The sequence below is a fragment of the Camelina sativa genome, chromosome 9, assembly GCF_000633955.1.
Source record: "Camelina sativa cultivar DH55 chromosome 9, Cs, whole genome shotgun sequence".
In the NCBI taxonomy this organism is placed as follows: Eukaryota; Viridiplantae; Streptophyta; class Magnoliopsida; order Brassicales; family Brassicaceae; genus Camelina; species Camelina sativa.
The window spans coordinates 18,460,121-18,477,293 of NC_025693.1; the positions used below are offsets into that span (position 1 = coordinate 18,460,121).

Sequence of the window (17,173 nt, forward strand, 5' to 3'; positions counted from 1 at the left end):
ACTCGGGGTGGCAGCAGCGAGGATGGACGTGATGAGAATGCAGTAAAGCTTGACCTGATCAGGTGCAATGCTGGTCATGGCTGTGTTGTGCGAGAAGTACATAGCCATCATACAAATCTGAAGCTGGAACCGCAATGGGAACCCGAGTGTGAGAATGTTGAGGATAGAGAGTGAAACCGAAAAGCCAATTGTGTTAAAGAACACAAACATAGTGAAAGCAACTCCATTGAAGGTCCCCATGATAGATTGCCCTGCTATATGAACTTGTTGATTTGTACCATTCACGCTCGTTGTGTTCTGGGATACAGCAGGTATTGAGCTATCTTGCCAGGTTCCACCTGGTGGAGTCAAGCTGGCCTGAAACGTAGCTGTGGCGACTAGTGAAGCCACCACCAGCAATGCGCTACGTGCTTCTGATGGTGAGTCTCTGTGCTTTTTGAAAGTAAAGTACTTAACAAGATCTTTGTGGCTTTGGGATCTCTCTTGGCATGTGGAAGTAGAAGTAGAAGTGGTTCTCTCGACATTAGTGGTACCAACGTCTCGCCCTCTTTGAGCTCCAGCTTCGATGAATTTCTCATAGATTTCTCTATCGCCAGCTTCGCTCGGAAACATAACCAGCAAATCCAGTGCAGAGAGACCCATCTTGTTCATAGCATTCACCTCAAATGACCTTGACTCTTCTGGCATTGCCTGAACCAACACTTCAATCACCTACAAGAATTTAAAAATTTAGATTTTGATTCTACTCTAAGACAAATATATAACCGCAACATAATTTTTAATCTTACCTGGCGACTTTTTCTCCATGTTGCAAGATGAAGAGCAGTGTTACCTTGTTCATCTTTCTTGTACAATACGTCAATTCGATTCTGCTCAGTGATCAAATCAACAATGGCCGTGACTGCTCCAGCCTCTTGGTGCAGAACAGCAAGGTGCAAAGCAGTTTGACCTTGGACCGTCTCGTCTTCTACGCAATCAACACAGCTCAACACTATCTCTCTGATAACATCTATTTTCCCTCTCATCGTTGCTAGATGAAGTGGAGTCTTTCCATCTTTACCTTTTAACCGGCAAAACTTCTTATCAATTCCCAAAATTGCCTTCACGGTCTCTACTTGACCGGCTGCTGCAGCCGCATGCAGAGGGCTAAAACCGTCTTTGTCCAAGTCAAAGACAACGCCTGACCGCTGCCTGAGGATTTTCCCGCCGATAGCATACTCTTCACGCCTAGGGTTAAAGGAGTTATGGAGAGGATCCGGCACGATCTCCTTTGGTAAATGAATCTCAAAAGCATCCATTTTGGTGATGATGCAGAAGGGAGAAAAGAGTTAGATTTTGAATATACAATGAAGGTGTGTGTACCCATCACGACAACCGCTTGAAATTATTCTATTACAAAACTCCCTTTGACATTTGACTTCGTAGCATATTAAGAAATCCTTAAATGGAACAAACGTTTACATAACAAGTGTCAGTTATTTTTGTATTATATATATGTTTTAAACCAGATATTCTGATCCGCAGACCACACCAACCAAAGAGATAAAATAACTTTTGGATATGAGAGTCAAAAGACCAAGTCCGATCTTAGCCGAATTGACTTATCTCCCATCATTTTCACACGATGAAATTTACGAAACTGTGTTTTTTGTTCAAGTGAGTTTGTTAGAATAAGGATATAAGGAACGTATCGAGATTAGACAAAAGAATAAGAATAATAGTCGAAAAAGGAATAAATCAAGTGAAAACTTGTGTTGTAATTGTATTCAATACTGTTTTGTAGCAAACAAAAAGGAGTATAAATCTTCTACATTCTGCAACTTCTCTCATTGAAATAAAGAAGAGATAGTTGTTATTACGTGAAAGAAAATAATAGACACTTAAAAAGACTCCTAAAATCCTATAAATCACTACAATCTCTTAAGATTTCTCTGTGGAGACTAACCCTTCTCTTCTGGAAAGTTTACATTTAACTTCCTGAAACACAATCAAAATCATGATCTGTAAGGGTTTAACTTCCTGAAAACACAACAATCAAAATCATGATCTGAAAAGGGCCGTCTTTGGTTTGTTCAATATCATCGTCAGATGCTAATACAGTACCAGATAGCTTCTGCTTCTAAAGACCAGGAATTGCCTCCAAGTTATACTTTTCTTCAGCTTTGGGAGTTTCGCCTTCTCGGCTCTCCTGCGTTTTCGGTTTCTTCAATGCATCTAGAGTCTGGAGATATGTATACGACGAACTCTGAGGGTATTTGCTGCTAGGATTGCTTATTTGACTAGCAAGAAACCGACGGATGAGTCCCCTCAGAAATGGAGCCATTGTATCCGGTTCATGTTCTAGGTAGTACATGATTCCTCCCATACATCCACAGAATAAAGCCACCTGGTTTCATTGGTAGGAATAAAACGTCAGTTCAATTGTTAAACGGGGTAGAAAGTTGGGATATAACAACAGTGGTTTGTATTGTACCTCAGCGTTTTTAATATCGGGAAGAAGGTGGCGGTTTATAAGTATCTCCCACAGAGAATCTCCTGCTCGTGGAAGAACGTATAGGGCAAGCTCAGAGCGTCTAGGTTTTTTCTCCAGCATAACCGAAAGGGCGGCTACACCACCCGCAAACCAATAAACGAGCTTGTGGTCCTTGGTTGCAACTTTTCTATGTGCACATATGAAAGCCTGGGGCAATTGGCTAACAGATATTTAGGCACATATATTTGAAATTGTTTTAGAAAACTATCTGTACAAAAGAATGGGCACAATCAAAATGTCAAAACCAGCTACCTGAAAAATCCCAACAAAAGCAGACAAGAAGGAAGTCGATCTAACTGAATCCCTAATTGCAAGCCAAGATGTCCGGTACGGGGAAGCCACAAACTGAAAGTGAAGGATGAAATCAGAAAATACAGATAATGTCTGACTAAAGGATAAACCATAAGATCTAAATGACTGAAATGACAGAGTTCTAAGGAAAAAGCCTTACCTTTTGCAGGTGTAGAACGACATATGGGACAAATGTCAGGGAGAAGTATAATGGAAATGTTTTCTTGAATGTAGCTGACATTGCATTAGCATTTTGGGCCAGACACGAGTTAGTGTTTGGATGAATAGCTGAACAAGGAATGATGGAAGCAAACTCTTCCACCTTCACGTCACTAGCTGGGTTTTTACTAGAAATATAGTCTGATAAGGAGGCTACATCGATTGGACCACCTCTGCAGCATTCTCTTACAGCCTGATAGACAGGCCTTGCAACTGGACCAGTCTTCTGAATAAATTCTCTATATGATTTTGGCAGGGTTTCAGGACGCATTATAAAGGCATACATAACCTGCACCGACCTCATTGCAACAAAATTAGTTTGCTGATTATAATCACTACTAAATCAGATTAGAGAGAATATGTATAGTACACAAAACTTTTCTTCAACATATATACCACTTCCATTACTAGAATTCAGAACACTGGAACAGGCAGAAAAGAGAAGAATCTCAATTACCTGAGAACAAGCAAGAGAAAAAAGTAATGAATCTCCATGTCTCCAATGGCTTCCCCAAAGATGGAACTTGTTCTTTGACTTTGCGGAATTGTAAGCCGCCTATTAATAAGAAGAAAGATCAGACACTCAAAAATACATCTGTGTGGTGATATAACTCGTACGACAGACAATACTATGACCATTAGATTTACCTGGCCTAATCTAGCCAAGAGGTATAGAGCAAGCGTGCGCCGCTGGTTGGAATCATCTAAAGCCAGGACAGACAAACCCGCAATTGAACCTGCTAAGACTCTGCTCCACCCTTAATCAAAGTCATAATAAGGTATATACTTTTCAAGCACTATGCACAAGCAAACAAGAGGAGCATATAAAAAAAACAGACACAACAATACAACCATGAAGACAATAGCGAACATAAACAAAGAATAGACTTACGAATTGAGTGGCGTCTCTTTCTTTCTCCACTTCCTCAAACAGCATCTAAGGGCATGATATGAGCCCGTAAAGCCACCAAATAGTAGACCAATACGACATGCCTCTTCCCTCACTATCAAATCTTTCTCTGAGACAAGTTGCTGCAACCAACGTTCATGTATTAGTGAATCACATTTACAAACACTCAGAGCATTATTAGTAGAACTTGAAGGGAGACCTATGGAAACAACATCTTTCGACACATCCTAGACAAAAGTCAAACACCTCACAGGTGCATCTAAACGTGTGTAGCCCAACTGGAAAATTCAACCTAGTCTTTGGAAAATAAGAACACAACATGGAAATGCGTGACAACAAGAAGAGATAATAGAGCATGCATCAAGATTTGAACAGTTTTTGCCTCTTGATAACAACAATTGAACTATTTTGGAACCGCCTCATATTTCTAAGTCGAAGTCAATGACCACCATTGGCTCTAATTTCAAAAGAATCGTATCAAATTGAACGATGAAGCAGACTCGTAACTCGTAAGACTCAAAATCTCAAACATAAACCATAGAAACTGCCACAAACAAAAAAATCACAAAAACAATCTTAATTCTCTCAATTCCCTCACCTTCAGATCAAGAAGCGAAGAATAAGACTGTCCCCTAGCGAGCTTAAAAGCGCGAAGAAGGATTCCGATCCCAACTCTAACACCATAAGAGAGAAGAAAGCTCTGACATAAATTCCCGATTGCATTGGCTACACAGGAAACGTCAGCGTGATCACAAAGCTCCGCATGAGATCCACGCGCGGCGGAGCGCTGTCTACGCTGAAGCTCCGCCATGGCATCGCGTAGCCTCTCCTCCGCCTCGCGAAGCCGGCGCTCAGCCTCCGAGCTGTCTTGAAGTAAAGGAGTTACCGGTGGAGGCGAATACGAAGGATCCAAAACCGGCTTGGAGAACGAAGAAGGCATCGTCGAGTAACGGAAATTGAAATCGGAAAGCTTCAAAGCTCGTCGCTATGTGTAAAATGATGCAATCAGAGAAATGTTGGGAGCAGTGAGGAAGAAGCGATTGGGATATGATGCTATGACACGTCATCATTTATTATTTTTTTGATTTTTTCCATTTTTCTTTATTTGGGAAAAATCCAAAATATTTTTTTTCCTTCTTACCATAATAAAGCTCAAACCGAAACCCGAATTTTAATTTCGGTTTCACGAATTGTAATTTCCCTTTCAACTCAAACCAAATTGAATCGAACCAAATAGTCTAATTTTTGGTTTATTGTAAGCTTTTAATTAAAAACTTGGTTAACCCCAAAACTGTACCAAGTTAAGATTGACAACGACCAGTACCACCGCTAAGATTAAAATCGGAAAAAAAAAAACATGAAACGGAAACAGCAAGAAGACGACGGCGTAGAGAAGGCCGTCTCTACTACTACAGTCGTCGCCACTAGCTCAAACACCATGAGTACTGACCACCTACTTTTGCAGTCATCTTCTAAACTATCACAGAAACAGGACTACATCTTCCATGGAGGTAAAACACGAATCTTAGTACAATCTTCGATATCCCTTCAATCAATCAATCGTTTGATTTCGTTTGTGTAGGGAGACGCCATGTGAGGCCGTACTACTTCGAGTTCATTTCTCATGTAAGTGTTTTTTCATCTTTCTTCTTTAGTCCTAGTTGTTTTGCTCATGCCACTAGAGTAGTCACAGGGAGATTTGAAATTGATGTAGGTGAACAAAAGATGGACAGGGAAAACAATTGTGGATTTGTTCGCCGACGAATTTAAAGGACGGCCTCGTGATTATTATGTAAGTAACTTAGCTCTCATTCTCCTCTGATCTCAAAGGGATTAGTTTGATGATATAAGTCTGGTGATGATATAACATTTGCAGGTTGGTGCAGTCAAAAGTGGTAGAATTAAAGTTGATGGAGAGATTGTACCTGTTTCTTACATTGTGAAATCATCACAAAAGATTACTCACTTTCTTCATAGGTTTGTTCTTTGAGAACTTTATTCAGATGGTTTGCATTTTGCTAATTGAAATCAGTTTTTGCATTGAATGTGAATCCAAATTCTAAATGTGTGGAGGTTTTCAGGCATGAACCACCGGTGATGATTGATGATGTTGTGATCCTTCATCAAGAACCTGATGTTGTTACTGTCTGCAAACCAGCTTCTGTTCCTGTGAGTGTTTCGTTGGTTACTTTTCTAGTCGTGTGTTCTGTCGAGAATTTGAATCATGTTTTATTCAGAATGATTGATTGAGATTGATATTTTTCAATTCATGTGGCCTTTGTGGCGTATGATTGATGTTTTGGTAACAGTCCTGGTATTTTTGTTTTTGTCTAGGTGCATCCATGTGGTCAATACCGTAAGAACACGGTTGTTGGAATCCTTGATGCTGAGCATGATCTAGGCACTCTCTTTCGTATCCAGCCACAGATATTTTGACAAGGATACATAGATTTAGTTTACTCTTTCTTAAATAATAATATGTTAGTTATCCTTGCATCATTTCACAGCTATTCACAGATTAGACCGTTTGGTTTCTGGATTGCTCATCATAGCAAGAACTGCTGCAAAAGCTGATTTTTTTAGGCTACAGGTACTGGTAGAAGTTAGTTTCATTTTTGCTTGGCTATACTATAATTCCGAAGATGCTATTGGCTCTGATAAATCAAAATGTCACACTTAGTGCTTATCTTGATTGTTTCAGATTGAGGGTGGACTGGTGAAGAAACGTTATATTGCAAAGGTTATTGGCGTGTTCCCAGAAGATGAGGTTTGGAATCTTTCTCACATTATTGATGCTATTGGACTGTTTATACTGGTGCACGAGTGATACTTAATATGTTTTAAATCAACATTAAAACTGATTTGAGGGCAGTCATACTATCCAAATCTTAAAATCTACAAGCTTATCTTGAGGGAATTATAATATGGAGAACACTTTGGTTTGGGAAATAAATTGGTGAGCTGCATGACTTTGATTTGTCAGATGGTAGTCGACGCCAACATAAATTATAATGGCAGCGAAGGAAGAAGCACAGCAGAGGTAAAGCCACATTATGCCTATAGATTTAAAGAATGCAATCTTCCATTCGACACTTATAAGTAAAAATATCGGAATGTGTATATGGTTTATGCAGGACGCCATATCAAGTGGTGATGATAAGAAGGTGAAGGGGAAGCCTGCATGTACCAAGTTCACTAGAATCGCTACAAATGGGACTCATAGCCTCGTCTCGTGTGAACCAGTGACAGGACGAACCCATCAAGTAAGCAAGTTATTATACATAGTAGATCATGCGTATTTATCAGCCATTATACATAGAATGTGGTCAAAAATTTATAAAGCTTCGGTGTCTAGATCTTAGTAGCCATGGGAAAATAGATAAGAGAGAGTTTCGCCTTTTGGGGTTTCTCATTTTGGTTTTGACGTTTGTAGATTCGAGTGCATCTTCAATATACAGGGCATCCCATAGCAAATGACCCACTTTATCTCAATCAACACATAGATAATCTTGAGACCTATATTGCAAAAAGAATTGATGCGGGTGAGAGAAAGATGGTCTCTCCAGATGACTACGTGTATTCCAGTGAAGATTTCAGCATTGATCCAATGTGCACAAACTGCCCAAAGTTGATCCCACAAGGGTAAAAATCAGAAATGCTAAAACCACCAGTGAGTTATTGTTTTCATCCAAATCGTGTCTCATATTTCCACCTTATGCAGATATGAGGAGCATGACGAGGCGCTCTGGCTACATTGCGTTCAATACTCTGGAACTGGATGGGAATACGAATGTCCTTATCCATCTTGGGCATCACTTTAGCTACATTTATTTGATACTGTGATTCTTGTTACCAACACTTCTGACAACTGTATTGTATTACATTGTTCGACAAATGTGCTGATTAGTGCTTACATGGAAGAGTAAGAGTATCAAGTTGATTCATTGGATTCAAAGATTCCCTCATTTATCGATTCAAAGATTTGTGTCATTATCATTAAAAACCGTGTACAAAAAGAGGACCAAAAGAATTGGATTAGAGAGCCTAAGCTGTAGCGAAAAATAGTTTACATATTAGATATGAAACGAAATATAACCATGCCGTTCCATATTAATTTGATTTTCACAAGGCCTTTCAAAAACTCAGCGACGCAACTGGTCATTTCTGGAACGCAAGAATCTGTCTATCAAACCCTTTGCTTGCACCGGACAAGCTTGATGTAAGATCTTCTACTGTTCTGAAACCAATCTGTACCAAAACCAAAACACAAGTAATGGAACATAAGGCTCCAACCCCAAAACTTGCCAGCAACATCAGGTTACAACAAAAAGAAGCCAAAACTACATTGTTACACAAGTTGGTCGTGCTGCATAACAACTCTGATCTACACTTTACCCTAAACTCTTAATCTAGCTTTGAACCACACTTATACTATTGCATGATTGTATTTACAGATCAAGTAGGAGAATGGGCGAACAAAGGAATAAAATGGAGTGGACGGAGTACCTTATCAAGAAGAATTTCTTGGAAACGGTCAGGACGTAAAACAATCTTTCGGTAATTCATCGCAGTTGTCTGCAAACACACAAGGCAAACAAAGACTTAAACTATATATCTAGCTAACTTGTGCAATTAGAAAGAAACTTGCTTATACACGCACCTCTGAGACACGACGATTGTTTTCATACGATTTCCAAGGCTGAGGTTCCATTATAAAGATACCACCCTGAAAAGCAAACCCAACTGTCAGTTGCAGATACGAAAAGCAAATAATGGGCAACTGATTTAAGTATAATATAGTTACCGGTTGAAGAAGACGCCAAATTTTTGAAAATAAGGTGATCAAACCATCATCACCCCAATTCAAATGAACCCATTTTGTCACACTTAAACTGCATAAAAAATATAACATATTATCAATAAAGCTGTTATTTTAGATTCCAGCATTAGAAAACCAAGACAGACAGGCTTAGTAACATAAGATAATTTAACTAAAACCTCCTGTAAGTCTTTTCTCAACTACAGTTGGAATTTCATAAGCACTTTGAGGTGACTGGTGACTGTTCTTTTGTTTCTAAACACACGAGTGAGAAAAAGAGCAAAAAAAGAAAGGACTTAAGTAATTTACCATAGAATTGTATCATAACGATTATCGTCGAGATTTCGGGTTAGAACAAAATTCTCCTTCTGAAAGGACACAATCTGAGACAGGTCTTTAGTTTCTGGGATGTCTGCCTTCACCTCGCCATTGGAGAGAGAAGTAGATTGCTCCATTGAACCATGTGCTCTATCTGCAATCTTTGAACTAGGTTCCTTTTCACTTGACTTAGCAGAATTCTGCATTCTGACAAACTTCCTAAGATGCCAGTGAGCATCCTCAATACGACCTTCAATCAAAGAAACTTTTGTTCAATGCACAAGTTTTAAAAAATTATGTATCAGGAAACTAATAACAACAGTTCTGTGTTGTCACTTGAGTTACACTTGATATGAGAATATACTTGATTAAATCAGACAAAACATACAGTTTCTATATAAAGCAAAACTTGGAAGATAATATAACAGCCAATAGTTCTTACTTGAATCAATATCAACTCCAAGAATGCTCCGGCAACCAAACTTTTTAGCTGAAGAAACAGAAAAACAAATATCAGTTAAGGATTATACATTGTGTATGCTAACAGAGAGATTTCACATACAATAAAAAGCCCATTCACTCTCTACTAAAGCATTCCCATAAGGACATGTAACTAATCTTCACAAAAGGCCACACCTTCATATCTAATAAGCATTGATTCTGGAACTATGAATTGAAAGATGTGGAACAGTTTATGAGTAGAACATACCAATATGAATAGTCATAATGCCGCTGTTGCAGCCAATGTCAAGACAGTCTTTGCCTTCAAACCATTCTTTCTTCAATACTTTAAGCCGAGGATCCTCATCCGTGTCACTGCTAATCTAATACATTACGTTTTTTTTATCACAAGAAAACCAAAATCAGATACTAACCAATATAAACATCAAACGTAACATAGTAGTGTGGAGAGGGACTTACTCGGTAGCCATAGTAGTTTCTGTAGTTTCCAAAAGGGTAAACTTCTTGGTTCTTCTTCTTCTTGCTTTGATTACAGTTCCCTTGTTGCTGATTCTGCTGCTTCTGCTGGGTTGGGACTTTCTCGTTCCCTTGTTGTCCTTGTTGTTGCTGTTTCGGCTGGGTTGGGACTTTCTTCTCTTCGTTAGCTACAACTTTCTCAATACTCTTCTCATTCTCATGGCTTCTCTTTCTCTTCTTCTTATCCTTCTTCTGATCGTTGTCTCGACCCATTCTCTCACACGACGTTGGTTTCATATGTGCGACAGAACAATCACGCGGAGCTAGGGTTTCTATGTTACCGCGATCAACTCGATGAGATAGAATCGAAAACAAAACGATTAATCTAAACAGAGAGACTCGACGAAGCTAGCGCAAGAGAGGTTTTTTCGTAGAGAGGTCGAGAGCTTTAAGCGGCGGAGAGCGAGGAAGAAGAAGAAGAACCGTCTTTGAAAGTCCTAAAGGGTTTAACGAGTCTCTTTATTAAGTATTTATCTTCTTTTTGAAATTATATATATTTTCAAGCCTATTCCTGTAAATATACGAAGTTTCTATTCAAGCCTTTTTTTTTTTTTCCACATTTTTAGTACATAGTTTGACTTTATTGTGATTCTCGGATTCGCGTTTATGAGAGATTAACGTTTATGAGGGAAATGGCATGGATTCTCGGGATTTCCATCTATGAGGGGAATGAATCACAATATAAGTCAGTTAGTCAGATTATGTACTAAAAAGTCACTCCTCTCATAAACGGTAATCCGAGATTACATGCCAGTCCATTTGAACGCGAAAAAATTATGACTTGCCTTTGTGTCGTAAAGGGAAACAGTTACAGTTTTAGAAAACCTGATTAAACAAAATCGGTCACTAGAAATATATTCTCCATTAGGTAAGGTTGAGAAGAGAACAAATTTTAGTAACCAATTTTGTTTACCAAGATTTCTAAAACTGTTAACTGTTCCATCCACTACCATATTTGAAAATCAGATTAGCGTGAAAAAAGAAGTCACCGCAAAAAAAGTATATGTTTTAACCAAAAAAGAATATATATATATATGTTCGATGAGACATCAGATTTGGGGGTGTCGACGGTAAGGACCTTATCATGCATTGCACACCCAAAAGTTTGATGCCTCAAAATCAAACACATACCTTCCTAACAGTAACTTGTTTCATGCTCTTTGTCATTTAATTATAGGCCGCGATATCGATATATTTATAACACGTAAACGCATGCTTTGTGTGAGTGAGTACATGCTTTTTGTGTGTTGAATCTATATCTTTCCTTTTCTTTGGTCTACACAAAAATTGAGTTACCTGCTCGAGAATTTGGCAAGAATGAACAGTTTAACTAACCACTTTTCAGTTTTTTTTCACATAATGACCGACCCAGATATTAAAATCTGATCAACACACACAAAACCTATAAAAAAAAGGGTTAAAATTCGTAGTAACTGAGTGGAGGTCATTCTCAATGGAAAGCTTATGAGTTTTTTTTTATGCGATTCGTGTTGAAAAGGATAAAGAACAAGGAACTCAAAATGTTGCTCTTGTCATCAAATATTGTACAGAAATTCTAAAAATATGATTCCCCTCTCTCCTCTCTTCTGTTCATACAATTCTTCTTTCAACTCTTCTCTGTTAATCGAAACAACTGCAGCGCTCCCGATGAACCAAATTGAGAATCGAGTTGATGATGATGATAAGCACCTTCCTGAACCGAAAGGCAGCTGCTACTTTTAACACCAATTTGCCTTGATCAGTACGGTCTGTACCGCATGGCCCGTCTGAACCTGGGAACTCTCCTGCACAAAACCATGAGAACAACCATTGTCAATATTTATGAACAACCCCATGATGATTCCCTCTCACTAATAGATATACACCGAAACAAACATATGAATTTCTCATCTCTACTTTTTATCACAATCTTTAGTTTTTATACTAGTCAATACAATCCAACCATTGCTAGTTTTATTCAAAAGAGAGCAAAGCAGAGAAGTTTCTAGAACGCACCCATAGGCATATGGAGGGTAGAATGGAGGTCCTGGCATAAATCCCCTCATGGGTCTAAAGGGACGCCTTCCTCGAAATTGTTTCATTCCTGGGACATTAGTTCTCTTTGCAGACACCTGAAAAATTGATTAAACTAAGTTTAGTAATGACAAATCTTTAGATATGTAGACAATTGACTCCATGTCAGTAAAACGAGTTTGCACCTTTATCTGACGACCATGCAGTTCTGACTCATTCAAAATAAGAGAATTCTGAACAGCTTCCACTTCCACAAATTCCACATAGGCAAAACCTTTAGGCTGACCAAACTTATCAGTCAGAATCGTAACCCTATTCACTGTCCCACAGGATTGAAAATGCTGCTGGACTTCCTCTGGAGTGCATGCATAGTCCACCTAGTATACACAAAGCCAAAGACATAAGAAAGCTAAATAATCAGCGGGTACTAACACTTTACAGATACTACTCAAAGCAACAAAGATGGGATAAAAGGTCTTATAAATATAAAAGCTAAGTGGGTTAGCAATTGCAAGAGACAACATTATAAACAACAATCAGTGATACCAGAAAATCACTACAAAAACAAACTTTCTTTGAAAAAGATACAAACATCAATAAGAAACATGAGAAAATTAATGGTGGAAGAAGCCTCACATTGCCAACATATATTGATCGCGAATCCACTTCCTCCTTCTCAGCTGAACTAACACCTCCTGAAGGATCTTCATTCATATGCAACAATAAGAAGAGCATTAACACGATTAGCTCAAGGTTAATCTTGCCTAGTAAACTGGAATCGTTTCAATAGAATTCATCACTCAACACACAAAACTAATATTTTCCATACTATACCCAAACTACAGTCAATTACTTAAAAGAATCGTTGATTCAACTAAAAAGATTCCAATAAAGTAATATCCTAATTAACAAGAGATGCTCTAACCCTAATCTATCAATTTAAGGTTTAAGTGAAGCTGGGCATAAAAAAAGATTCAAGAATCTACGAATTGAGAGTTTATAAGCACAAACCTTGACCAGCTCCCATATCTTTCTCAGCTTTGGCTTGCATTTCACGCAAAGCTCCAGCTTCTTCCTCGATCTCCTTAATTCGTTTCTTCATATCCTCCAAGTCCTATCATAACAAAATCCAAAGCAAAACAACATACTCAATACAGTGACAGCCAAGGGAAGGGTCTATATCTAAATTAGATAAAAAATAGATCGAAGAATCAAAATACCCTAGAGCTAGAGCCTGGTTCAAGCTCCTCATCACCGGCGGCGGCTCCTTCTTCTCCGCCGTGTTCTTCGTACTCCTCCGTATCCATCTCTCCTTCTTCCTCCTCTGGGATCTCTCCTCCGTACACCTCGTGCTCTTGCTCATCGTGCAGCGGCATCTTCGTCTCTCTCTCTCTCTTACTTTATCTCTCTCACTCGGCGACTGTCGTAAAAAAAGCGAAAGAGAGAAAACAGAAGTTTCGGAATTTTTAGGGCTTGAAATCGGGAAAGAAAGGGATTGGAAGGTTTGTTCGTAAATAAATATACCCGAAAAGGTTAATTTTGGAAAATTAACAAAATCTTTAAAACTACATTCACCAAAGTAGAAAAAAACCCAAAAAATTCGTCGGTTGGACCTTCCAATGGGCTTAACATGACGTGGCAACTGGGCCTCACTCTGACTTTTAGATGATCTCATTAGTGATGACGTGGCATCTCACCCATTTAACTCAGTGGTCGCTCTTCTCTGAAACCAAAAGCTTCTTATCTTCTTCTTCGGAGACAGAGCAAACAAAAAAAAACCCAGCCTCCGATGGCCGCCACGTCATCATCACCGCCGTGTGTTAACGTCTCAGTGTCTTCCCACCTCCTACGTAAACCTTCTTGCACCATCCTTAGAGTGTTCGGTTTATCACAGCCTGGGAGCAGGAGTAACCGTAGAGTAGGACGGTTAACGGTGACCCGGTCTAATTTGGCGCAGGATTTTCTCGGTGATTTCGGAGCTCGTGACCCTTACCCTGAGGAGATAGCGAGCCAGTTCGGTGACAAAGTGTTGGGATGCCAAAGCACTGAGCACAAGATTTTGATACCAAACGCTTCTGTTTTGTCTCTCTCTCAGCTTGATTGTTCCCCTGTTTCTCCTTCACAGCCTCCTTTGTCCGCCGATGATGCTCGAACCCTCCTCCATAAGGTCTGGTTTACTAAGCTTTACAAGTTCGTTGGTTGATCAAAATGTTGTTAAAATTCGATTTCTACTAGTTATCTATACAGAACTGGCTACTCCACTCATTGTCATGGTTGTGGAATCTGTTACCACTACAAAAAAAATTTACAGTTATGGATATTTCAAACGGTTCTATCTAGTTCAAGAAAGATAGAATTTTTACAAAAGATATTATGAAGAGTGTGGATTAGGAATGATAAAACAATAGATCATTGTTTATAAGTCTCATGTGTTACTCACTCTTCTCATTGCCATGGTTAAATGAAACCCATGAAGTTTTCAATCATTATGTAAACGGTTCAGGTTTTGGGATGGAGTATAGTGGAGGATGAAGCAGGCAGTCGGAAAATAAGGTGCATGTGGAAGGTGAGGGATTTCGGGTGCGGTGTTGAACTCATAAACAGGATCCATAAGGTTGCTGAAGCTTCTGGTCATTACCCTTCTCTTCATTTGGAAAGTCCTACCCAAGTTCGAGCTGAACTATCCACCACTTCTATTGGTATGTTAAACATATACAAATCTGATTAGTTGTTTGATATTTGAGTTTTAATGTATATATATATGGTTTTTTTAAAATGGTTGGTTGTTGGATGTACAAACAATGCAGGAGGGTTGAGCCTGAATGATTTCATAATGGCGGCCAAGATAGATGATATCAAGACTTCTGATCTTTCCCCTAGGAAAAGAGCTTGGGCGTAACCTTCCTCATTTTTATTATTTTGTTACAAATTTTGTTTGATAATATGTAATGTATGTGATGTTATTCTTCATTCATCAATCAAAAGAAGCCGCTCTACTTGTCGTATGAGATTCATTTCATAATTAGGATATTGAGTATGAAATGCTTCAAAGAATTTATAATTGACCAAAATATAAAAAGGATGACATTTTTATTACTATCAAAACATTGTGTCGTCTTCTTGATTTTCTAAAACAAATTTTGAAAATAAAAATGTTTCACATAACAAACATCTTAGGGTGCGGTGGTTGGAGGACCAGCACTTTTGACGCATAGTTGTTTTAGCATAGGTGGGAAAAACGGGTTGCAGTTAACTTCATGGTCTAGAAAAGCTTTACAACAAGCTGGACCTATGCTGCCAAATTGGTGGGTCATGATGGCTTGTCTGATCTCTGCAAAGCATCCTGGCCATTCCATAAATGTCGACCAGCATTTGGTTATGTCTGGCATTCCTGGCATTCCGGGCATTCCGGGCATACCGGGACTTGGATTAAATGGATTTGGAAATGGAAACGGGAACGGGGGGAACTGCGGTAGCTGAGCATTAGCGGAGACTGCAATGCATAAGATAACCACTAGGAGAGAAACACTCTTGATCGACATGATGATTGGGTTCTCTACTTTATGCGACAAGAGAGATGGAAGACTTGATTATATGTAGTTTAGTTTTGTTTGATGAAATTATGTGGCTATGTGGTCAAATTTATATCAAAGTAATGGTCTAATGGAGTAGAGAATACTAGCTGGCATTGTGAAACGTATACAAGTTACTTTCTGTAATCACTTTTATCGTTTTAAAATTTGGAAGAAAATAAAAAACATTCAAAGCACTTGATCATGGAGTAACGAAGTACATTGAATCTGATGGATATATGAATCACTTTGACTAACACATTAAAGAAAAAATTATCTTCTTAGCCAGTCTCTACTCTTTAGAAAAAAGACATGTAAAAAAGATATTTTCCTAACCAAGTTTTGTTTATGGACAGAAAAAACAAATAGAAAAGATAGTTTTCTAATCAGTCTCGTTTATGAATATAATTAATTTGATTAACCAAAAACTCTCTCACGTTTAGACCCACAAATTCGGAAAGATTAGGCCGGATAAAAAAACAGAACTGAAAACTCAAATTGAAATTAACTCAAGTGATTACTGGTTTTATGATTTTAATAGATTTGGAAATCCAAACAAAAATTATTTGTTATTTAATTATTGATTTTAAAATAATAATCAAAATTATGTGTTATTGGTTATATGATTTATAAATACTTGTTAAAATCTCATGTTATTCATTAAATGATTTGTTTTTGGATTTTAATATCCACATCATGTTTTAAGGGGTGTGTTGAAACCATGATTTTGGAGTATTTTATGGGATTAAGGAAATTTGGAATTTTGAAAGATTTTAGAGAAATTGATATGATTTATAGTAAAATTCTTTTAAATCACATCTAAAACCATGAGATTTAGATTTCTGTATTTTTAACTAAACAAATCCTCTCAAATCCTCTAGAATCTCTAAGGGGGTGTACTGAGACCATGATTTTTGGAGGATTTTATGGGATTTAGGAAATTTGGAATTTTGATAGATTTTAGGGAAGTTGATATGATTTATGGTAAAATTCTTTCAAATCCCATCTAAAACCATGAGATTTAGATTTCTGTATTTTTAACTAAACAAATCCTCTATAATCTCTAAAACTTATTAAAATCCAAATCCACAAACTGTTTTGAATAACAGTGGATTTTAAAGTAGATTTTTAAATCATCAGTTCAATAACAGTGAATTTTAATGGACTATTTAAAATCCATTATTGAATAACATATGATTTGTAAATTTTACACAAATCAATTAAAATGTCAAGTTGAAACCCCCCCCCCCAAACTTATTAAAATCCAAATCTACAAACTATTTTAAATAATAGTAGATTTTTAAATCATCAGTTCAATAACAGTGGATTTTAATAGATTTTTAAAAAATCCATGATTGAATAACATATGATTTGTAAATTTTACACAAATCAATTAAAATGTGAAGTTGAAACCCCCCCCCCCCACAAAACTTATTAAAATCCAAATCTACAAACTGTTTTAAATAATAGTAGATTTTAAGTAGATTTTTAAATCATCAGTTCAATAACAGTAGATTTTA

At 37.8% G+C, this 17,173-nt stretch overlaps 7 protein-coding genes across 8 annotated transcripts in view; 2 read left to right on the forward strand and 5 right to left on the reverse strand.

The window, feature by feature from the left end:
* Positions 1–1,400, reverse strand: part of LOC104711306 (ankyrin repeat-containing protein At2g01680-like) — a 1,799-nt gene extending 399 nt beyond the window's left edge. Inside the window, exons 1-2 of the mRNA XM_019229986.1 lie at positions 789–1,400; positions 3–711 (exon numbers count right to left, since the gene is read on the reverse strand). Of these exons, the coding sequence (XP_019085531.1) occupies positions 3–711; positions 789–1,298 (1,219 nt within the window). The 5' untranslated portion in view covers positions 1,299–1,400. The remainder of the gene's footprint in view (positions 1–2; positions 712–788) is intronic.
* On the reverse strand, positions 1,738–4,985 carry LOC104711308. Of its 2 annotated transcripts, XM_010428000.2 has the most exons (9): positions 4,552–4,985; positions 3,936–4,075; positions 3,692–3,791; positions 3,501–3,599; positions 2,985–3,332; positions 2,786–2,878; positions 2,474–2,680; positions 2,104–2,386; positions 1,738–1,977 (listed from the first exon to the last, which is right to left on the reverse strand). In XM_010428000.2, exons 1-8 carry the CDS (start codon positions 4,891–4,893, stop codon positions 2,120–2,122), a joined length of 1,596 nt encoding a protein of 531 aa, XP_010426302.1. In that variant the 5' UTR covers positions 4,894–4,985; the 3' UTR covers positions 1,738–1,977; positions 2,104–2,119. The 2 variants fall into 2 exon arrangements, with proteins under 2 accessions (XP_010426302.1, XP_010426301.1); XM_010427999.2 differs by having other exon boundaries at positions 1,738–2,386.
* On the forward strand, positions 5,272–7,897 carry LOC104711310 (RNA pseudouridine synthase 7). The gene is made up of 12 exons (XM_010428002.2): positions 5,272–5,464; positions 5,536–5,579; positions 5,668–5,745; positions 5,830–5,930; positions 6,035–6,122; positions 6,288–6,366; positions 6,461–6,543; positions 6,655–6,720; positions 6,937–6,993; positions 7,088–7,216; positions 7,387–7,595; positions 7,675–7,897. The coding sequence occupies exons 1-12, from the start codon at positions 5,311–5,313 to the stop codon at positions 7,772–7,774; spliced, it is 1,188 nt and encodes a 395-aa protein (XP_010426304.1). The 5' UTR covers positions 5,272–5,310; the 3' UTR covers positions 7,775–7,897.
* Positions 7,919–10,509, reverse strand: LOC104711309 (probable RNA methyltransferase At5g51130). The gene is made up of 8 exons (XM_010428001.2): positions 10,012–10,509; positions 9,800–9,914; positions 9,533–9,580; positions 9,082–9,340; positions 8,758–8,845; positions 8,614–8,679; positions 8,460–8,528; positions 7,919–8,201 (listed from the first exon to the last, which is right to left on the reverse strand). Exons 1-8 carry the CDS (start codon positions 10,303–10,305, stop codon positions 8,112–8,114), a joined length of 1,029 nt encoding a protein of 342 aa, XP_010426303.1. The 5' UTR covers positions 10,306–10,509; the 3' UTR covers positions 7,919–8,111.
* On the reverse strand, positions 11,519–13,570 carry LOC104711312 (polyadenylate-binding protein 1). Its single transcript, XM_010428003.2, has 6 exons — positions 13,302–13,570; positions 13,093–13,195; positions 12,718–12,785; positions 12,267–12,458; positions 12,064–12,179; positions 11,519–11,852 (listed from the first exon to the last, which is right to left on the reverse strand). Exons 1-6 carry the CDS (start codon positions 13,455–13,457, stop codon positions 11,807–11,809), a joined length of 681 nt encoding a protein of 226 aa, XP_010426305.1. The 5' UTR covers positions 13,458–13,570; the 3' UTR covers positions 11,519–11,806.
* LOC104711313 lies at positions 13,794–15,086 on the forward strand. Its single transcript, XM_010428004.1, has 3 exons — positions 13,794–14,248; positions 14,585–14,780; positions 14,889–15,086. Exons 1-3 carry the CDS (start codon positions 13,871–13,873, stop codon positions 14,978–14,980), a joined length of 666 nt encoding a protein of 221 aa, XP_010426306.1. The 5' UTR covers positions 13,794–13,870; the 3' UTR covers positions 14,981–15,086.
* LOC104711314 lies at positions 15,188–15,671 on the reverse strand. Its single transcript, XM_010428005.2, has one exon. The coding sequence runs from the start codon at positions 15,621–15,623 to the stop codon at positions 15,255–15,257; it is 369 nt and encodes a 122-aa protein (XP_010426307.1). The 5' UTR covers positions 15,624–15,671; the 3' UTR covers positions 15,188–15,254.

Coding starts and splice junctions, on each gene's coding strand:
- LOC104711308 (XM_010428000.2), bottom strand. CDS start 4,893: ATGCCTTCTTCGTTCTCCAAGCCGGTTTTGGATCCTTCGTATTCGCCT. Junction 3,792..3,935: donor AAAGAGACGCCACTCAATTC/GTAAGTCTATTC, acceptor AGGGTGGAGCAG/AGTCTTAGCAGGTTCAATTG. Junction 2,387..2,473: donor CCGATATTAAAAACGCTGAG/GTACAATACAAA, acceptor CAATGAAACCAG/GTGGCTTTATTCTGTGGATG.
- LOC104711310 (XM_010428002.2), top strand. CDS start 5,311: ATGAAACGGAAACAGCAAGAAGACGACGGCGTAGAGAAGGCCGTCTCT. Junction 5,580..5,667: donor ACTTCGAGTTCATTTCTCAT/GTAAGTGTTTTT, acceptor AAATTGATGTAG/GTGAACAAAAGATGGACAGG. Junction 5,746..5,829: donor GACGGCCTCGTGATTATTAT/GTAAGTAACTTA, acceptor TAACATTTGCAG/GTTGGTGCAGTCAAAAGTGG.
- LOC104711309 (XM_010428001.2), bottom strand. CDS start 10,305: ATGAAACCAACGTCGTGTGAGAGAATGGGTCGAGACAACGATCAGAAG. Junction 9,581..9,799: donor CATTATGACTATTCATATTG/GTATGTTCTACT, acceptor CTGTTTCTTCAG/CTAAAAAGTTTGGTTGCCGG. Junction 9,341..9,532: donor TGGAGTTGATATTGATTCAA/GTAAGAACTATT, acceptor CTTTGATTGAAG/GTCGTATTGAGGATGCTCAC.
- LOC104711312 (XM_010428003.2), bottom strand. CDS start 13,457: ATGCCGCTGCACGATGAGCAAGAGCACGAGGTGTACGGAGGAGAGATC. Junction 13,196..13,301: donor AACCAGGCTCTAGCTCTAGG/GTATTTTGATTC, acceptor TTGTTATGATAG/GACTTGGAGGATATGAAGAA. Junction 12,180..12,266: donor TGCATGGTCGTCAGATAAAG/GTGCAAACTCGT, acceptor TCAATTTTTCAG/GTGTCTGCAAAGAGAACTAA.
- LOC104711313 (XM_010428004.1), top strand. CDS start 13,871: ATGGCCGCCACGTCATCATCACCGCCGTGTGTTAACGTCTCAGTGTCT. Junction 14,249..14,584: donor CTCGAACCCTCCTCCATAAG/GTCTGGTTTACT, acceptor TAAACGGTTCAG/GTTTTGGGATGGAGTATAGT. Junction 14,781..14,888: donor ACTATCCACCACTTCTATTG/GTATGTTAAACA, acceptor CAAACAATGCAG/GAGGGTTGAGCCTGAATGAT.
- LOC104711314 (XM_010428005.2), bottom strand. CDS start 15,623: ATGTCGATCAAGAGTGTTTCTCTCCTAGTGGTTATCTTATGCATTGCA.